The sequence below is a fragment of the Fusarium oxysporum genome, chromosome 3, assembly GCF_000149955.1.
Source record: "Fusarium oxysporum f. sp. lycopersici 4287 chromosome 3, whole genome shotgun sequence".
Classification (NCBI taxonomy): domain Eukaryota; kingdom Fungi; phylum Ascomycota; class Sordariomycetes; order Hypocreales; family Nectriaceae; genus Fusarium; species Fusarium oxysporum.
Window position 1 is genome coordinate 986,407 of NC_030988.1, and position 19,436 is coordinate 1,005,842.

Below are 19,436 nucleotides of genomic sequence, written 5' to 3' on the forward strand. Positions count from 1 at the left end.
TGCAGTCCCGACGAACCGACGTTTCAGGCCGGCGAGCATTAAGCTAGTCTGCCATAGCACTTAAGACTCGCACTGTCAGCCTGTTTCCACTTCCCCGGTTCTGCGCCCGTATTTCCAGGCAGCAGCAGCCAGAAATTGCTTACGCACCTATTAGCTGGCCCTTTTCTGGCAAGATTCGGCTTATGAAGTATAGCCGCGTATCTAAATAGCCTTAACTTACCCTAAACCTGACAAAGAGGATGTTATTTCAGAGCGGACAACTCTCCCCTGTAAAAATTCTTTCTTGGCACGCACTGTTAGTGCACTGTTAGGAGCGGGATTTTCTACGGGCTACTCAGCCACACAAAACTGCGGGGATGCCATCGGCTCCCTAACAGCAGTTTTCAGAGAAGGAATTTTGGAGTGTTCGCCTTCTCTGACAACAACTTTGTCGGATCTAATGGCGGCACCTCAGAACCAGAACGCCTTGGATATCGGAGGACGGTGCCCGCGGCATCGGTAGCGACATCCTCCCGATCAACGACGCCGATTGCGATGGGTTTTTCCCCTTTGAAGGCAAGCCGCACCGCCGGCCTCTGATTCCTTCCCAAGGTTTTTCCCTGCCGCCACGACAGTCGACTACGAGCTACAACTTGGTTACTGGAGATTGTGGACTGCATCAGCAGATGTAGCGATGCGTGAGAGAATTCTGGTCGGTGGAAAAATTTGACAGACTGCCCCCGAACCCGCTGACGGGTGACGGGCTTGACAACAACAGCGCCTTTTGTGCCTTGGTATGCTGGATGGTGAAGGAAGCGGGGTATCCTGTACCTAGCTAGCTCAGCACGTCTTTTGCTCCAGTAGGAGATTTGGCTTCGTTACAGCCACCCAGACGAAAAATACACATAACATAACATTTCAGAGCGGAAGATTCTAGCACAGCACGTCCTGTGCCCCAATAGGGGACTTTTCGGGGCCTATGGCCCCCCGGACGAAAAATATACATAACATAACATAACATATTTCAGAGCGGAAGGTGCAAGCGCTCAACACGAACGACTTGCCTTCTTTTGTGATTCCCAGAAGCTAGGCAACTTCCAATTACAGGACAGTCGACAGAATGTTAAAAGCACATAGCACATAGCACACAGAAACGTCTAGAACGACGATTATCCCTGCAGTAAATGATGTAAAAAATTGCCGGCGGCACGGCACGACGGCACGGCACGACGGCACGGCACGGCACAGCAAAATACGCTACCACAGTAACCCGCTTTTTGACCCTGTAACTCAAAACCTCGTTCCGATTCGTGCGTTAATGTTAGTCAACCTCTAACTAAATTTACGGCCTTGAGTTCCGAGAGCGATTGATTATCCTGCATGCATAATGTAATGCCCGAGATGACTTACCAGGCTTACGGTACACTTACTGTAATCGTAAGCAAATTCTTTGCCCCCTGTCCCGCCCAGCTCGTCTAGGCAGATATCTCATGGCGTACGTACGTACGTAAGGAAATGAGACCCCGTGCATGTCTCAGTGACTGCTGTAAAAGTCTATCACTGGTCACCTGCATCAAATCGCCTATTTGCCTAATCCACGCGCCAAAATTTCACCTCGACTCAGACAGTCCGAATATCGAACCTCTGCAAAGCCAGTTCAACGTATTCCTAGGCGACTATGACGGCAAGGTCCAGCAGAGACAAGGCATTGGCCATTTTCACCGTCGGTATCGCGTAAGTATAAATTGGATCTTCTGGAAATGACCAGACCCTTATTCCATTGTTCTTGGTTTAACTCTTTCTCACACCGTCCCCTCTCAGGTGCTCGGTATTCTTCGTCGACAATGCCAGCCTTGGTATGGCTAATATCACGCTGCCTGAGATCAAGAAAAGCCTGGATTTCAACGATGGTAGTTTACAGTGGGTTCTCACCGCTTATTCCATCATGGTGAGTAGTTCTATATCCCAAAAACCCGGATAGTCTCCAGACCTCATTTGTGGAGTAAGCCTCTTTGCCTTGATCTGTTCATATGTATCTTATATCTCTCCCAAGGTTCCGATCAACTACACCGAAACCCACCGGTTGATCGATTGGTGTATTACTCATACACTTACATCAATCAACCTGAACCCTCGACGTGATCAACTACCCTACATCGACGACCCTGGTTGATGTAGGTGTAGTGGATTTTTGCAGCGGTGGATTTTTAGTGGGACAGGGTATCCAGTTTTGGACATCTGGATCCACCCTGTTAGGAGGTACTGTCTTTTGTGAGGGCAGGGCCACACAGACTTTAGTATTTCCTAACTTATTTTCGGGCCCCCAGTAGTTATAGAGGATATCCTGGGGTAATTTCCCGTACAGGTCCAAATTTTCATCGATCTGTTTGACGCATTCACACCTCCCGTAATGACCGATCCTTTAGAAGACAAAGTCGTTGAGACCTCTCCACCAATTCTTTCACCATCAACGTTACTAGCTGATGCCCAACAGCTACAGGAAGAACGTCTGTTTCGTCATTTCCGCGGCTGGCTCTTCTCCGAGCGCGCAAAGGACACCTCCTCCTGGACTTGGGACTACGGGTATGATATCCAGCGGGCTCATGAGCGAAGATGGGTATGCAAACTCTGCATTCACCAACGAGTCCCCCAGCCGAAGAACTTCACGCATACTGGTCTTCAAAATGCCAGCAAACATCTGTTCAAAGAACATCATATTCGGGCGCCAGAGGGCAAGACGAAGTCTTCGACGCAGTTGAAAGCGGAAAGCGTCGAGAAGCAGCACCGCTCAATAGCTGATACCTTGACGCTCGATCCGGAAAAGCCGCGGGAGCAGGCCATGGCGAACTCCTTCGTCAAGAACTTTGACAGGGACCATTTTCAACGGATGGTGATGCAATGGATCGTTAAGAGTAATCTTTCCTTTCTCACGGTCGAAGACGAGGATCTCCGAGCCATATTCGATTATCTTAGTCCATCAGTGTCAATACGTGGTGGCCACTTATCTGCAGATACCCTCAGGACCAGGATTATCACTGAGTATCAACGACACCGCCACACCGTTATCGACGTCCTTCGACAATCTCCCGGCCTGATTCACATCTCTTTCGATGGCTGGACGTCGGGAAACCGGCATACCTTGTACGGAATCGCTTGCTTCTTCAGAGATGAGCACAACAAGCCCCGTAAGATTGTGCTGGGTGTGCCCGAGGTTTCCGTACGCCACAGTGGATCGAATATTGCAGCTCAAGTCCTTGATATCTTGACAGCCTACCAGATTACCGAGAAAATAGGATATTTCACGCTTGACAACGCAGAGAATAATGATACAGCGATGGGGGCCATTGGTCGTGAACTAGGCTTCACTGGTGCGTCTCGCCGAGGCCGCTGTTTCGGTCACACGGTCAACTTGTCAGCAAAGGCGTTGCTCTTTGGCAAGAACGCAAGCGCTTTCGAAGAGCAACTCTCCGGCGCGTCGGCCCTGCCGGAAGCAGACTGGGAATCATGGAGGAGCAAAGGCCCCGTTGGGAAGCTTCATAACCTTGTCTATGACATCTTTCGGTCCAACAGATTGATGTACTTGCTGCGAGATCTTCAACAAGATGCAATCAGCAAAGCCAGTTCGTTAAGGGAACGATCGAGGAAGCCACTTACTGTGGTGCGAGACAATAATACCCGCTGGCTTTCCCAACTGTACATGATCCGTAGGGCACTCAAAATTCGGCCATATCTTATCTTACTGGTGGTAAAGTACAAACAGGAGTGGGAAGATGAGAATAGGTCGAAGAGGACGGGTCAGGTCAGGAAGTCCGCAAAACTGCCACGTATCTGCGAGGAGGAGAACAAGCTAACGGACAGCGACTGGGAAGCCCTCCAGTGCCTGGAGGAGATATTGACGCATTATGAGAATGTAGTGAGGACTTTGGAGGGTGACGGACAAGTTAGAAAGAGAAGGCGAGGGTTTCTGGGCTCATATGGTAACATATGGGATGTGATTCTAGGTTTCGAAGAGCTCCTCTCGAAACTAGAGCAATACAAATTGCTTGCAGCAGGCTTTCCCGACGCCGAACAGTTCAGGATCGGGATTAATCTCGCCTGGGACAAGCTTGAAAAGTATTATTCAGCTCTAGATGAAACACCCATCTACTATGCCGCTCTTGCTCTCCATCCTGCATACAAGTGGGCGTATTTCGAGCACACTTGGGACACCCATCCAGAATGGGTCGACAAGGCTAAGGAGATGGTTTACCGAGTTTGGAGGACCGAGTACGCGAATTCCGATATCCTCTCTCAAGCAGACGAGTCAGACGACCAACGTCCAGCAAAAAGACGCAAGTTCTTCAGCCCATTCGAGGCCAACAGTCGTCATATGCCGGCAAGATACGACTCTTCAGACGATGAAGCAGTCAAAGGTGATGAATACGAGACATGGCAAGGTAGCCGCGAAGTGAGTGATAGGAGAGTTCGCGATCCTATTACGTACTGGCATGAAAGGAGGTTGAAATACCCTCGACTTTCGCGGATGGCGTTGGACTTTTTGACCATTCAGCCAATGTCTGCAGAGTGCGAGAGGCTCTTTTCAGCTGCCGGAAGAATGGCGGTGCCGTCGCGAAGCCTTCTGGATGCCCAGATTATCTCCATCTGTCAGGTATCGCGGTCATGGTATAGGGCTGGGATCGTCAAGGAACTGGATCCGATGTTGATCTCGTGGCGCGAGGAAGAGCAGATTTATGAGGGTCTTGGGATGAGTGATGGCGAGTTAGCAGAACAAGCAACGGCATGGCTGAGGGCTCAGGGCGATGAGGGAGAGAGTGAGGGGTAGTAGGCTGGGCAAGTACCATCCATGATCAAGAGCGCAAGTCACGTGAGCGAAGTGTACGACAAACCAACCGTCAACTACATCCACCAAAGGCGCTGGTGTAGCACACTACACCCACTACACCGGACAGTTGCTTACATAATTTACATTTACACTACTCTGGGTCGAAAAGTGTAGTTGGTGTAGTTGATCGGAACCTTGAACTAGCCTCTTCGCTTGGCTGCCCGAGGCTTGTAGTCCTCATCCGCCTCGTTCTCAAACACATAGTCGTCATCAGCCTGATGGTACTTCTGCGCAACAGCATCTTCCTGCCTAGCAATCTTGTCCTCATCCTCGGGTCTCAGCTGCTGCACGGGACTGGACGACAGTCTGCGCTTTCTCATGATCCGCTTCGATTTGACACCCACGTTTGCGCAGGTGGATTCCTGCTCCCGCTGCCGTTGCTGGGCGTCTTTAAAGAGCTGGGCTAGTTGAGAGAACTGAATGTTGATCTCGGCGCTGGGCCAAACGCTGGACACTTCCTCTGTGGCAAAGTCGTGGAGATAAATCGTCAGAGACTCATCAGGATTCATGGCCTCGCCGTCGGATGAGAGGAATGGCTAGCACACTCAATCAGCGCGATTTGGAATAAGTCGGGCACAGATAACATACCTTAGCATGAACGTGCTGAGACGTTGTCAGCTCCTCATCATCTGCAGATTCGATAATTTTCGGACGCCATAGCGATACTGTCGATAGCCCGCGGTTATAGTTGAGATCGATCCCGATAAATAGCTTGACATCAGCGTTAGAGTAGAGAATGTAATCTTGCGCAAGTCGCCTCAGATCTTTACCATCCTGCGAGTACGACACTTCAACAACCACACCGGGATAGACTGTTCCAGGGTACTTGAACAGGATGTCTGGTTCGCGCTTGATCTCATCGTTCTCGTCATCCACCTCCTTCAGAAGGACGCGCGATCCCATGGCGCTCTCGATCCTGCTGGCGACATCTTTCGTCTCGTCGGTGCGGCTTGTGACGAGCTTGTTCAGCTGTGTGCAAACTTCGTCCCTGAAGTATATGGCAAAAAAGTCATGTGTCGGCGAAGGCATGCGAATCGTGAGACAGCTGCGCCTTGGTTCGTAGTCGAATCTCTTGAAGGTTCGCTCGATCTTGGTGTGAAGTTTGCGATATTGTTTCTGGTCGAGTTTGAACTGTGCGAATTCTGAAACGTCAGTTGTTGACGACAGAAGCTTGTGCTGCAATAGCGCGTCGGGAAGTCGGTAGTCACTATCGTCGACGACGCCTTGCACAGGGCGCTCAGCTGTCGTGGGAGGAGAGGGAAGGAGAGGGCTGTATTTCTCGGGCGGAGTAGTGCTGAGAGATGTTGACAGCTGGGTTTGATTGTTCTTGAGGATATTGACGTGCTGGGAATCTACTTCATCGGCCATGTTCGGCGTCGGGTCGTGATCTGGGGTTGTTCGCGACATATCGCGCGGATCTTGATGTTGACATGGAAGTTGATGTTTGTTTGTGTCGGAGCGGATTATTGATTTAGCAGAAAGGATGTGTGTGGGTCAGCGATGGTCGGACCCTGATTGTTCCGTTCCCGAATTCCTTAACCCCGCCCCTACTCCAGACTCGCAGCTGCATTACTGGGTCAGCTCCAAGGGGACAAGCGAGGCTGGGAAATGTGGCGAGGAGAAGGGATTGGTGAGGTTTGAGGGCCTCAGGGCCAGAAGTCCGAAAAAACAATGTAACGAGATTTTACGTTGCGGGCCTTATGAGGCGTATCCTCCCGGGCGGAATAAATTCATTCATTCATTCATTCATTCAAATCCAAGGTTCCTGACTAAAATGGTTGTTCCTGATTCAGGCAAGGATTGCGATCTTGTGTAATTGTCGCAGGCCGGGCATGGTCTCAACGATCCTCAGGAACAACAGCCCTTAGTAATCAAGCTGGGTGATTTAAAGTAGGGATGGATTTAATACCGTATCATTAAATAAAATGCGCTTTTTGTATTAAATATTTAAAACAGGCGCGTTTTATATGTATTATATTCCATTCCCTATTAGGATTAGCTCCTTCCAGAACTGGCTTAGTGTATAGGATCATTATAACCTTAATCCCTGTTCCGACCTCCTTTTCTCCACAGCCTTCAACAGCCTATCGCTGTATCCCCTGAAACTTCCCAATCTGACTTCCCACTACCTTCAGACCCTTCGTGCTTCTTCTACAATGCCTCGAACCTCTGGAAGGCCAGCCGACCACCAGGTCCACCGAGAATTTATCACGATTTCCTCGGACGCTAGCTCAGGGTTCAAGAACTCACGAGTCAAGTGCAAGCACTGTGGCCACGAGACAGCCAAAGGCACTACTCGTCAGAAGAAGCACTTACTTCGCCATTGCCCCAATTACAGAGGGCAGCAACAGTCTGAGCAGTCTCAACTTACTCAGCACTTTCCTGTGGTAGACAAGACTTTTAAGCAGATGCTTGATGAGCTTGCTGCTAGAGCAATTTTCGCTGATGGCCGTCCATTTAACCTATTCGAGTCCAAACGAATGCGAATTCTGTTGAACAAGCTGAATACTGCTTGGCAACCACCGTCTCGTCGCCGAGTGCAGCGGCTGCTAGCCCCGACCTATTCTGAGTACCGCAACCAAGTCCAAGATATCCTCGACCAGACAGAACGTATCAACGTGATCTTTGACGGCTCAGACAATATCACGAGTCATCGAATTATCAATATCTCGATACAGGTGGCAAATGGTCTGGCGTTCTATTGGAAGACGTTTGATACGGGACAGATTCAACACACGGCTGAGCACTACATCGATCTTTTGTATCCTGAGCTGGAGATAATTTGCAAGGGTAACTTCTTGCGCATTAACTCGTTTTTGCACAGATACGGATAGTGTGATGAGGAAAGCTCATGTGCATTTGGCTGCAAGAAAGGAATTCCAACATTGCTTCTTTTCGCTCTGCGATTCACATGGGCTACAGCTACTCATCAAGGACATCCTAGAGCAGCCGTTCTTTGAGGAGGCATTCAAAAGCGCTACATTAATTGTCACCTTCTTCAAGAAGTCGAAACTGCAGTTGGCTCGATTGAGAGAAGCACAAAAGGCAGCTTGGGGCCACCATAAGGCGTTTTTATCTGCGTGCGTCTTTCAGTTTTTCTGACTCTTAGCTCTAACTAACCGCTCGCTTTAGCGCAATCACACGCTGGGGCAGTCAATTCAATGCTTTATGGTCAGTTTTACACTGTAAAGAACCTCTCCAAACATACGCTCGCCGCCCTGACGTGAGGGCAGAGCTAGCCTCCGGGTCTCTCGAGCTTCTTCCGAGGGTGCTGGAGTCTGTCAATAACCCTCACTTCTGGATACGCCTAGAGACTGTTTTGGCTATAATTAAGCCTGTTAGCAGTCGTCAGCATGCCTCAGAAGCCGATCGGGCTCACATCGGCCATGTGATTCCTCGTTGGCTGGAGATTAAAGCAGAATGGAAAGCACTTGACGATTCTCAGCAACATAAAGACGTGAATTTCAGCGAGCTGTATTCAGTATGGTTAAACCGTATGGATAAACAGACATATGATATTCATTATGCAGGATTTGCATTAAGGCCTGACACAGTCGGGACTAAGCTTGAAGAACAGCTGATGATGAAAGTGCTTCAGTTCTTTAAGTCAGCAGTCAATCCTGCTGACCACCTTCATATTGTTCGAGAATTTAACCACTTCCGAGCACAATCGGGGGGCCAGTTTGCTGCCGGGGGCTTGGTCTATTCAAAAGAATGGACGCCATTAGATGCTTGGATGCTTCTTGATAACCAGGGCAGCAAGCTGGCTGCACTTGCAGTCCGAATCTTTGGAACCATAGCCAATTCAGTTCCCTCAGAGAGATCATTCTCGGCGGTTAACTTCCTCCACAGCAAGGCACGCAACAGGCTCACACCAGCCAACGCTGACAAGTTGGCCTTCATCTACATGAACGAACGGGTGCTAGAGAGGATAACGCAGTCTCAGAATCAACCTCTTGGTCATCGCGATGAGGTTGATTCTACAGTGGTTAGCTGGGAAGATTTGACAGAAGACGGTTGGCTTACTCTCGAAGATACGTATATGGAAATCCATTGCGCATCAAGTCTGGAAGTTGACGCTGTTATCGGCGAGTTCACTCACCAACCCGCCTCCGACGGAGAGGAGACGATTGTGGAAAAATTTGAGGTCCAAGATGGGTCAGAGAGTGAAGGAACGGGGGGGAATTGACCTAATTTGGCTTGGTTATCTGTAGTATATGACTGTTGGGCGGCTTCATACATGGTAGCAATATTGCAATAAAAAACGCGTTTTTTATTCGGAATAAAATACAGTTTCATTATAATAAAAAACAGTTTAATACACACTTGTATTAAACACGTGCCCATCCCTAGAGTCGATTGCTGTGAGTTTTGAGACGTCTCACTAGCCTGGATAAGTTGCCGGTGTCGATTTTGAGCATGGGTTATGGCATTGCTCGTGTATCCATTGCTCCAGCGAGTTGAGCAGTGAAGACAGACGTATTCCCTTCGACCATAAGACTTCCGAACCCTTCCAATTTGAGTCTTGTTCTTCTCAGGATACTCAACACGGAAGAAGCTGTAGAAGTCCCAGCCCAGCCGCTCGATGGCTGTTAATTGAGCAGATGTTGAACTGATAGGCGATGAGCTAGCCATAGTCGAGATTCTAGGAATAAGTGCTTAAGCATATGGCACCCTAATGGTGCCTAAAGCGTCTAGGATTTGCAATGAGATTCGCAGTATTAAAACAATAGAGACAGGGCAGCTCGGCCATAGCATTGATTGAAAAAGTCATCACTCGCATGTGGAAAATATCGAATCGAAGAAACCTCTTAACTTCTATCTAATGAGGGACTGGGAGCTGGCTTCTTGTAGCTATGTTTCGACATAAGCAGCATTGATGGTCTTTAGGCAGCCGTATGCTGCCTTGCGCTAGTTGTGATGTGGCGTTCGTGCTGTCCGTGAAATTATTCACGACAGTTATCCTTGGCCGTGACAGAGCTTATCCGAGGAGTAAAGAGAACACAAACTTATATGTCTGTCTGCTAACGGTGGGCGTCTAAGAGCCATAAGTGTGCCAAGGGTCGTAGCCATCAGTGAGGTCGCTTACTACTCAGCCGGTGGCGGATAGCTTCACGACGTAACAAGGCCATCGTGACACGTCACGTTTCTGGTGTATACGATAAAACCAATATCTGATCAGCTAACACTACCAACTTGACCAATTATATGGAGCGCCTTATTGTTGTACAACAGTTGTTTGGGAAGTCCGGTAGTGTTGTACAACTTCAACAAAAGTAGTGTTGTACAACTATACAACAGTTGTACTCATATAACAACACTACAATACGCATGTATGCCCCCCGGATTATTATTGAGCCCCATAAGCTGTTTAACCGCCTAGCAGCTAGTTCAAAGCTTCCGCCAACAAGCACACAGCGTGAGCCTTGTGCATTTGAAGCCATTGAGAAAGAAACAAGCCAAAAGGCGCCACCAAAGTGTTCCAAATGTGGCACGGTGGGCCATACATCGAGGTCTAAGGTATGTGCCTTACGCTATGACTATCTTGTGGAAGCTCCAATAAGAGCCTTTACAACAACAAATACAGTGCAGGCTCCTAATGACTCATCTACAACTACGCATACAATAACACACACAACTACTCGCTCTATAACCCGCTCAGCATCCCCGGCATCTCTGTCAGGAGTCTCTATGATATCTGAGACTATAGCCGTTATAACAACGCACACAACAGCGCACACAACAACTCGTAGAGTATCTCCTCCAGCACCTACACCACTAGCTGCGGCTCCTGCGTTACGAGCTGATGACCCGCGTGCTATCTACCAACGGTACAAAGAAGCACGAGAGGCTTGGTATGCCACAGTGCCCCGGGGAGGGCTGAGGACCAATCAGCAATATAGGAAGGCTATGGGGTTGCCGGCGCGGTATAGCAAGATAGAGCTCCAATGGTGTCTTAACTACAAGCAAATGGGGCCGCGTTGCAGGGAGGAATCCGGCACGAGAGAGTGGACTAAGGAGGAGCAGTTCAGTTATCTTGACTGGGATAAAGCTGAGAATGAGCGAGTTGAACAGAATGTAGGGGAAGAGATGGCAGAGAAGCCTTTTCCACAGCGGCGAGGGATGCAACATATCTGGGATGCTGCCGAGAGAGATGTTTTACAGCAGGGAGGAGGGGCCTAGTGGGAACGCCCCTTACTAACATTTGCAAATCTAATGGGAAATATGATTGATATGTATCGTTTGAATGAGAAAGAAAAGGTAAAACTCCGAGTGTAGGATTGGTGGTCCAATAGCTTGATTTGAGGAAGGTGTAGTTAAGTTCCAATGTAGGGTCAAGTAGGCTTGGCAATGCAGCACCAACAACATAATGCTACTTTTATTGAGCTGTCCTACAATATCACTGCGTTCCCCGCCATATCCACTGAACATACGCATTCGAATCAACGCTCCAAACATGAATCCTTGAACCCTCTATCGCCCGGAGCTGTGGCAGGTTGTTGGTCATTCCTACAGCGGCCGTTGATGGAAGATACTCACTCACACACGCGGATCGGGCTTACATAACGAATCTTATTTGCACATCGGGATGTGCGCAAAGTCACGTGATATTAAACGCACAGCCGGATGTGCGTGTATGAGATCCCCTTACTGTAGATAAGATTATCTAATCTTATCAGATAAGGGTGCTACACGGCCGATAGCATTTTAGCTATCGTGATATCACACTTAGCTGAAAAAAAGTGTGATATATATTCACGGTGATATATATCACTTTAGCACTTTAGCACCGTGTGATATCACTTGAGCATATCACAATACGCAAGTCTGCATCGATGAAGTCGGGGTCAGAAGAGGGTGTGCTGGGCACGGGGGATGGTTCCAATACCATAGCGATGGCTTAATGGTATTGGAAATGAATTCAAGAGAGAGAAAGTCTGTTGGTCATCGCCATTGTGGCTGCGGGACTTGTATTGAAGCTTCTGAACGGATGAGTATGAGCCATTGGCCGCTTTTCAACAAAGTAAATTTGTAACAAGCTAACTTAACTTAGACTAGATCAATGAAATAGTGGGGATGCCGGCGTGAGTTTCATGAGTTAACTCATGAGTCAGCGGCGATAACTCAGACTCAACTCATATGAGCTTTGTGAGTTTGAGTTAACTCAAATGCCCAGGTATGTGGTGTTTTTGACATAGTGTTGAATGTTGGAGGGTTCACCCTCAACTTCAGGATTAAGGTTCAGGATTAAAGTTTGACGCCCTAAACTTAGATCGTAGGACTTTCATCTAGGACTTTCTAGGACTCAAGTCCTAGAAGGAACCAGTTGAAGATATAAGGTCTCAATGGTCCTTCGATTGCGAAAGGATCAAGAAATATACACGATTCACCTTAATATCTGACAATTAAGAGTCTCATTGCCTCAACCATTTTTATTTTTATTTTTCAATACCTTGAAGAACCCTCTTTCTCATACATAATGTCCCTATCCAAGCCCCAAAAGGAAGGTCTTACGGCTACCCTCTCTAAGCCTGAGGACTTCCTCAACTGGGAGCATGAATTCCTCCTTCAGGCCCATCGTCTTGGTCTTCAGCAGCACCTCAAAAGCAAGACATTCCTCGGAGACGAACCAGCTATCCCGGATATAAGAAAACGCAGATATACGAAGACCGCTACAGCCCAACGAACAATCCGGTCTCATACTGCCGAATCTCAAGACGGCGCCCCAGACGACATTCAGGAAACGGTGAATGGAACATGGTCTATCTCTGACCTTACAGACCAAGGCCAGAAGATCTTCCAGCAGGATTTAACCTTTTATCAGCTACAAGAGAAGGTTTTCGAAAAACAGAAAAACGCTCTTGGAACCCTTCAGGACTGGGTTATCCGTACGGTCTCCCCAAGCTTGATTCAAACCTGCTGTCAGTCACACGAATCAATATACGAATGGCACTGGAACCTTCGTGCCCGGTGTGGAAGGACCGAGGAAGATGAAACGAAGGATGCCAGAAATAGGTATCTTACATTACTAAGAACTGCCCCAAAGACGGTCAGCCAAGCAGCATTCAAGTGGCTAGATCAATGGGAAGAGGCAATGGCGAAAGGGCGACAACGAGAGGTCCCTGAAACGCTCCACAACAGTGCATGGGCCTGGGACTTCTTCAGTGTCACCACACACATCTTGCCCAGCTGGACTGCCTCATACAAAATCTCTTCAAAGACTCTATTGCAAAATAGGGCCCTCTCATACCGAGATGTAGGGAACGCCTTCCGAAATGAGCTCCAAGATGCAGAAGCCACGAAGGGCCGAGTGGCCCGCGGTGCGTTTTCTGCGAGCTATGCTGGGGAGGACCCCCAGGATGATGAAGGGGACGCCCGCATCATTGAAGGCCAGTACCCATTTTCGAAGAAGGGAGAAAGAAAACGCCAGAGGTCTCCTGAGAAGAGACAGGAATGCCCGGCGTGTGGGTTATCCCACGAACTTGCGAAATGCTTCTATGTCTTTCCAAATCAGGCATGGAAGGGATTCAAGCCCCGAGAGAAGATCCAAAAGAAGGTGAAAGAAGCTCTCGAGGAAGACTCAGACCTGGAGGCCAAGGTAAAAGCCCTCACTCGGAAGAAGGCCAGGACCACAAAAGACAGAACCTTGATGCAGCCAACAAAGGAAGAAAACTCAGACCAATGACTGTACGGCCGACCAGTCGCCGAAATCAAGACCGCCTTTGCAGCCCAAAGGGATAACTATCCCTTACGGAACTCCGTGATCCTCGACCCCGGAGCTACTATCTCAATCACAAACAGTGCCAACAGACTAGCGAGATTCCAGCAGGCTATTCCAGGCGACTTCATCTGGGCAGGAGACCGAAAACTACCCATCTTAGGCTACGGAACCATGACCATCAGGCTCACAGGAACTCGAGTCCTAATGCTTGAAGATGTAGCCTATTGCCCTCGGCTCCTTACGACCCTAGTCTCCCTACGTCAACTACGAAAGAAAGGCTTCTATTGGGATAATAGGCGTAACCCAACGACCCTCCGACGACTCGACCGAACGATTGCATGCACAATCCATGACCTATACGGCCAGTATGTCGTCGAATACCAGTCAGAAAGCTTCCCAAAAGCAGCCTTTGCAGCCCACAGATTCAGCTCTCACACAAAGAGAGCCCCTTTGACGGGAGAAGCTATCCGATGGCACAGTCGCCTAGGGCACCCGGGACCACAAGCTCTGGAACATCTTATCTCGGCCTCTCAAGGGGTGCGAATACGAGGACCAGCCACTGTTGAATGCGACGCCTGTGGCATATCGAAGATCAAGAGACAAATCAGACGAGCCCCAAGACAATCCGATCAGAAGGCCGGCGAGCGTATCGCTATTGACTTCCATGACTACCAAGAAGGCATAGGCGGCTATACCTCACAGATGTTGTTAACCTGCCGAGCTACGGGTTACATCTGGGATTACTACCTCACAGCCCGGACGACAGAAGCTGTTATCACCGCTTTCAAATCCTTCCTAAGTCATCTGGAAGTCCAACACGGCCTCAAGGTCAAAGTCATCGAATGCGATAACGAGATCACGGAGATCAAGCCGAAAATCGGAGACTTCCTGAGGAATAGAGCTATCATCATCGAGCCCTCGGCCCCATACACACAAGCCCAGAATGGGGGTGCCGAACGCTCAGGGGGTGTAGTCAAGGACAAGGAAAGGGCTATGCGAACAGGCGCAAAGCTTCCTCACCAGCTGTGGCCAGAAATTGGAAGGACAGCAGTTTATCTGTACAACCGAACGCCGAACTACGCATCAGGCTGGAAAACGCCATATGATCAACTGCATACAGCATCAGCCAAAGCAGCAGGGATTCCACAGCCGAAGAAACAGCCGGATCAAACACACCTACGGGCATTTGGCTGCAAGGCCTATGCAATGACCTCAGATGCCCAGCAGAAGGTCAATCGCAAGATGCGGCTTAAGCCCAAAGGTTGGATCGGCTTCCTAGTGGGATATAGGTCCTCGAACATCTATAGGATCTGGATCCCCACGATCAACCGGATAGTCAACACTCGAGACGTCATATTTAATGAAGACGAAGGCTGCAACGGAGACTGGGAAAGCTTCAAAGATGAACTACTCGAAGCTGACCTAGAAGAAATTGCCAAGTTCGTACAAGGATCCTCCCTGCCGGAACAAGACGACAACGAACAAGCCGAACAGGTTGAAGACTGTATTGAAGTGGCCCTTCCAACAACCACCCTAGCAGATGAAAGCAGCCCTATTACAGACGAAACAGAAGACTGCATCGTGGCAACTGCCCTAGAAAACGGCCTTAAACAGTCAGAAGACTCTGATATCCTTCTAACACCTCCAGCCACACCACTGTCAGCTCTAGTAGCGCACAGTTCCAGGGCCTTATCAGACGAAGGAAACAAAACAGTCTCGTGGCAAGCAGCCTTCCTAGCCGGAACAAAGTCCCCTCTCCAGACCTCAATCGAACGGAAGCTCCGACAAGGGGTGAAAATGCATCGAAACTCCCTACCGCCGCCCCCGACGAAACATCAAGACCTAAAGCATCACCCTTTTGGAACGCTCTTTCAAGAGGCTGAAGAAAGCCACCTTCAGAGTCACAAGGAAATGAGGTCCTGGACTGAGATTCGAAAGAAAGACGCTCGAGCCGTTGGCCAACAAGTCCTTGGCTGTATGTGGGTATACGTTTACAAGTTCGATAAACACGGCCGATTTCAGAAATGCAAGGCACGGCTAGTGGTCAGAGGAGACCAACAAGCTAAGGGAAGGTTGCAAGAGACATATGCAGCTACCCTAGCCGGAAGGTCTTTCCGGACCCTGATAGCCATTGCGGCCAGATTTGACCTAGAGATGGTCCAATACGATGTGGTCAACGCATTCGTAAACGCCCCAATTGACCAGGATATCTTCATGCACATGGCCCCGGGGTATAAGAAAACAGCAACTATCCTGAAGCTCAACAAGGCCCTGTACGGACTACGAGCCTCTCCCTTGCTATGGCAGAAAGAACTCTCGAAGACCCTCCTAGAGTTAGGCTACACACAGATTCCTCACGAACCTTGTTGTTTCAAGAAGGAAGGAGTCCTCTTCTTCTTTTACGTTGACGATGTTATCATCGCTTACAGGAAGGCCCGGAAAGACAAGGCCGATGAATTGACTAGACAGCTTGGATCAAAATACAAACTAACAGGCGGAGACCCCGTGCAATGGTTCCTAGGAATGGAAGTCATACGGGACCGACCTGCAAGGAAGATTTGGCTATCTCAAACAGCCTACATTGACAAAATCGCAAATCTAGCTAACAAGGGAACATCTACAGTACCAATGACTCAAACAGAGCTACGACCTCAAACAGGACTAGCAACCCCGGCAGAACTTCAACGATATCAACGTAAAGTCGGCTCGATCCTCTATATCGCCGTTAACACCCGGCCTGACATAGCTTTCGCCGCCTCCAGGCTGGCCCGATTTCTTGTCAACCCTGGCCAAGAACACCAAGACGCCGCCGACCGCGTTATCCACTACCTCTCACACACAAGGCACCGAGCCCTACGATTCGGAGGGCCCGGAGGTCTTACAGTTGCTAGTGACGCTTCTTTTGCCGATAACACCCTTGATCGGAAAAGCTCCCAAGCGTACACTATCCGACTATTCGACGGGTTGATCGGCTGGAGAGCTAGCAAGCAGAATACAGTCACCACATCCACAACAGAGGCAGAGCTCCTAGCCCTGGCACAGGCTGCTAAGGAATCCCTCTATGTGAGTCGGCTGTTGAAAGAGCTTACAGTTCAGATGGATGATCCGACTATCCGTATCGACTGCGACAATACTCAAACTATCAACCTTGTGACCGCCGAAATCGCTACTTTGAAGACTAAGTTGCGGCACGTGGATATTCACAACCACTGGCTGAGACAGGAGGTCCAAGAAGGGAGAATTCAAGTCAAATACACCAAATCAACGGATATGATCGCAGACGGATTAACAAAAGGCCCTGCCGGCAGGCAGATGGAACCGCTTCCTCTATCAACTTGGCCTGGAAGATATTCAGGAAAGACAGCAGCAGAGCCGGAAGCAAGAAGGAATAGAAGCAAGGCTCCAGAGGATAGAAGACTGCCTAGGAAATGCAGGCTCAACTGGGACCTATTGAGCCTGAGGGGGTGTGTTGAATGTTGGAGGGTTCACCCTCAACTTCAGGATTAAGGTTCAGGATTAAAGTTTGACGCCCTAAACTTAGATCGTAGGACTTTCATCTAGGACTTTCTAGGACTCAAGTCCTAGAAGGAACCAGTCAAAGATATAAGGTCTCAATGGTCCTTCGATTGCGAAAGAATCAAGAAATATACACGATTCACCTTAATATCTGACACTACTATTCTCAACATATCAAATATTTAGTACTATATAGGTCGACAGGTGACTTACTACCAGGAAAGTGGATTACTAATTGATATAAAATTAAGATTCCTTCTTATAATGAATTTATTATGGTATGCAATTACTTGGGTCGAGTGAGGGTTAACAACGAGTTTCAACATAGCTAAGAGCTTGTCTATACGACCTGGTCCCCCTCGAGGTGTTAAAACACTTCTGACACGGCAATTCACTTCTACCATACAAGATCAGGTTTTCACGTCAGTCTTTTTTTTGACACCCCCCTAGTTAATCTACCGAAACGACAGGCTATCTCTGGAGTCGAACTCCTTCCTTCAGTTCATCTTCTTTAATGGTTCCACTCTGATGTTGTGATATTGTCAAAAGCGCTACGTAGTACTGTACCTAATTCACTTCAAATACAGGCTTCATTGACTCTGCTCTGCTTACTGTCTTGCCTATCATATAGAAAATCATTTTCCTATCACAGTATAGGTGCTTACATTCGAAAGGCCACGTTGAAAACGAACTAACAGGCTTTTTCAGAACCAAGGGACTTTATTCAAATGCACCTTACCGTTGTGCAAGGGATGCATTCGTCGGTCTGGGATTATTTAGCTAAGGTATCATCGATCGACCCATGAGCGGTTTTTTACTAAGATCGCCACATTATACCAGAACGCTTGCTCTGAGAAGCCTAGCTGCTTCGATGGTCCAGACCGGCGTGAAATCTGACCTTACTTATGAGGGTTGTTTTTCTTAATCTCAAAGCAAATGTAAGTGGCTCGGGCAAGAACACCTTGACGAGGTGGCGAATAAAAGCCTGCGAGGTCAACAACAATGAATTCCGCACCCCAGATTCAGCCTCCAGATCAATATCAGTATCAGGTTCAGTCTCGGTCTCGGTTTCAGGCGCTTGATTCCTGCCAACGACGGAACAATCTGCAACAACCTACCTGGGATACGCGCGACTTGGGCAGGGTTATTCCTATCGAAAAGTGACTGCAGGCGTCATGTGCCCTTTTAGGGTCTCTTGCTCTGGTAGGCATATGTATTCCTGCATGACATCTCTTTTCGTTTATGAATCACTGAGGCTTGTTAACCCTAACCTTGCAGACAGTCTGTTTTGTTAGCCTTTTCCGTTTCGCCATAAAGTAGGAGTGAAAACTCGTAGACTAGTTAGGGGGGCGAATGCAATCATTATGGGGAATCCATGATCGAATGATGATGTGGCGAGTGGCCTCAGGTGTAACAATTAAGCTGTTATGCATTGAAATCATGACACAATAGTGGTTATTCCGTGGCTACCACCTTAGCGCTTCTATCCTGGCGGAGAGATATCTAGGCAAGAAATCTTATGTAGAGAACTTTAAGTGGCAACAAAACTCCACCACGAAGCAATTCAGTATGATCAGGAAGTAGGGCGCAGAGATGAAATGTTTAGTTTCTACGGCTCTGAGGAGAGCTATGAGTGGACTTGCGATCCAGGCGTCTTACAACAGCACCAAGAACAACCTTGAGGATTCCATCTGCGGTCAAAGCCTCACTGTTCTCCGACGTAGTGGAATTCCAAGTTGCTGTATCAACCATATCACGAATACCCTGGTCAGCGAGATCATCGTCGAGCTCACGCAGAGCCCTAGTAGCACCAAGCTCGTTGCCAACCTGGAAGAACTGAATGCCAACTTGATGAGGAGGCGCCTCGATCTGATCGAGCTTCTTGGCGTGGTGAACAATGATACTCTCTGGGTCGTCCGTGGGACATCCGTCGGTGATCACGATGATATTGACCGGCTTGGTCGAGTCAACGTTGGCCGCACGGCGGGAAAGGTGGGCGACGTAGGGCTTGAGAATGCTGTGAAGACGAGAACCTGTTGGCGTTGCTCCGCAGGGTCGGACGGACTCAAACAGATGTTGGACTTGGTTGGCATCACGGATCTGGAAATATCCACCGGGTGCTTGAACTCCGGTTCCGACGGCTGGTGATCGATGGTTCAGGAAGTAGACGTCAATACCGTCAGGGTCGTGAGAAGTACAGATCGGGGCAATAGTGCTCAGCGCCTCTCTAACCTCCCTCCAAGATCGACCAGCCATGGATCCAGAGTCGTCAATGACAAAGATGGTATCGAAGGTAGATAGGAAGGCATATCTATCTTCGGCACTGGTGATGCTTGA

General features: G+C 48.8%; 4 protein-coding genes across 5 annotated transcripts; 3 read left to right on the top strand and 1 right to left on the bottom strand.

The window, feature by feature from the left end:
* Positions 1 to 1,951: 1,951 nt before the first annotated feature.
* On the bottom strand, positions 1,952 to 6,303 carry FOXG_12533 (uncharacterized protein). Of its 2 annotated transcripts, XM_018392348.1 has the most exons (3): positions 5,450 to 6,303; positions 3,634 to 5,397; positions 1,952 to 3,571 (listed from the first exon to the last, which is right to left on the bottom strand). In XM_018392348.1, the coding sequence occupies exons 1-2, from the start codon at positions 6,266 to 6,268 to the stop codon at positions 5,002 to 5,004; spliced, it is 1,215 nt and encodes a 404-aa protein (XP_018251960.1). In that variant the 5' UTR covers positions 6,269 to 6,303; the 3' UTR covers positions 1,952 to 3,571; positions 3,634 to 5,001. The 2 variants fall into 2 exon arrangements, with proteins under 2 accessions (XP_018251960.1, XP_018251959.1); XM_018392347.1 differs by having other exon boundaries at positions 1,952 to 5,397.
* Positions 6,304 to 7,017: 714 nt separating this feature from the next.
* FOXG_20971 (uncharacterized protein) lies at positions 7,018 to 9,050 on the top strand (the record flags this gene model as incomplete). Its single annotated transcript, XM_018401300.1, has 3 exons — positions 7,018 to 7,651; positions 7,686 to 7,941; positions 7,994 to 9,050. The coding sequence occupies 3 exons, from the start codon at positions 7,018 to 7,020 to the stop codon at positions 9,048 to 9,050; spliced, it is 1,947 nt and encodes a 648-aa protein (XP_018251961.1).
* Positions 9,051 to 10,192: 1,142 nt separating this feature from the next.
* FOXG_20972 (uncharacterized protein) lies at positions 10,193 to 11,173 on the top strand (the record flags this gene model as incomplete). Its single annotated transcript, XM_018401301.1, has 1 exon — positions 10,193 to 11,173. The coding sequence occupies one exon, from the start codon at positions 10,193 to 10,195 to the stop codon at positions 11,042 to 11,044; it is 852 nt and encodes a 283-aa protein (XP_018251962.1). The 3' UTR covers positions 11,045 to 11,173.
* A 7,519-nt stretch (positions 11,174 to 18,692) lies between these two features.
* Positions 18,693 to 19,247, top strand: FOXG_20973 (uncharacterized protein; the record flags this gene model as incomplete). The annotated part of the gene is made up of 1 exon (XM_018401302.1): positions 18,693 to 19,247. The coding sequence occupies one exon, from the start codon at positions 18,693 to 18,695 to the stop codon at positions 19,245 to 19,247; it is 555 nt and encodes a 184-aa protein (XP_018251963.1).
* Between the last annotated feature and the right edge of the window lie 189 nt (positions 19,248 to 19,436).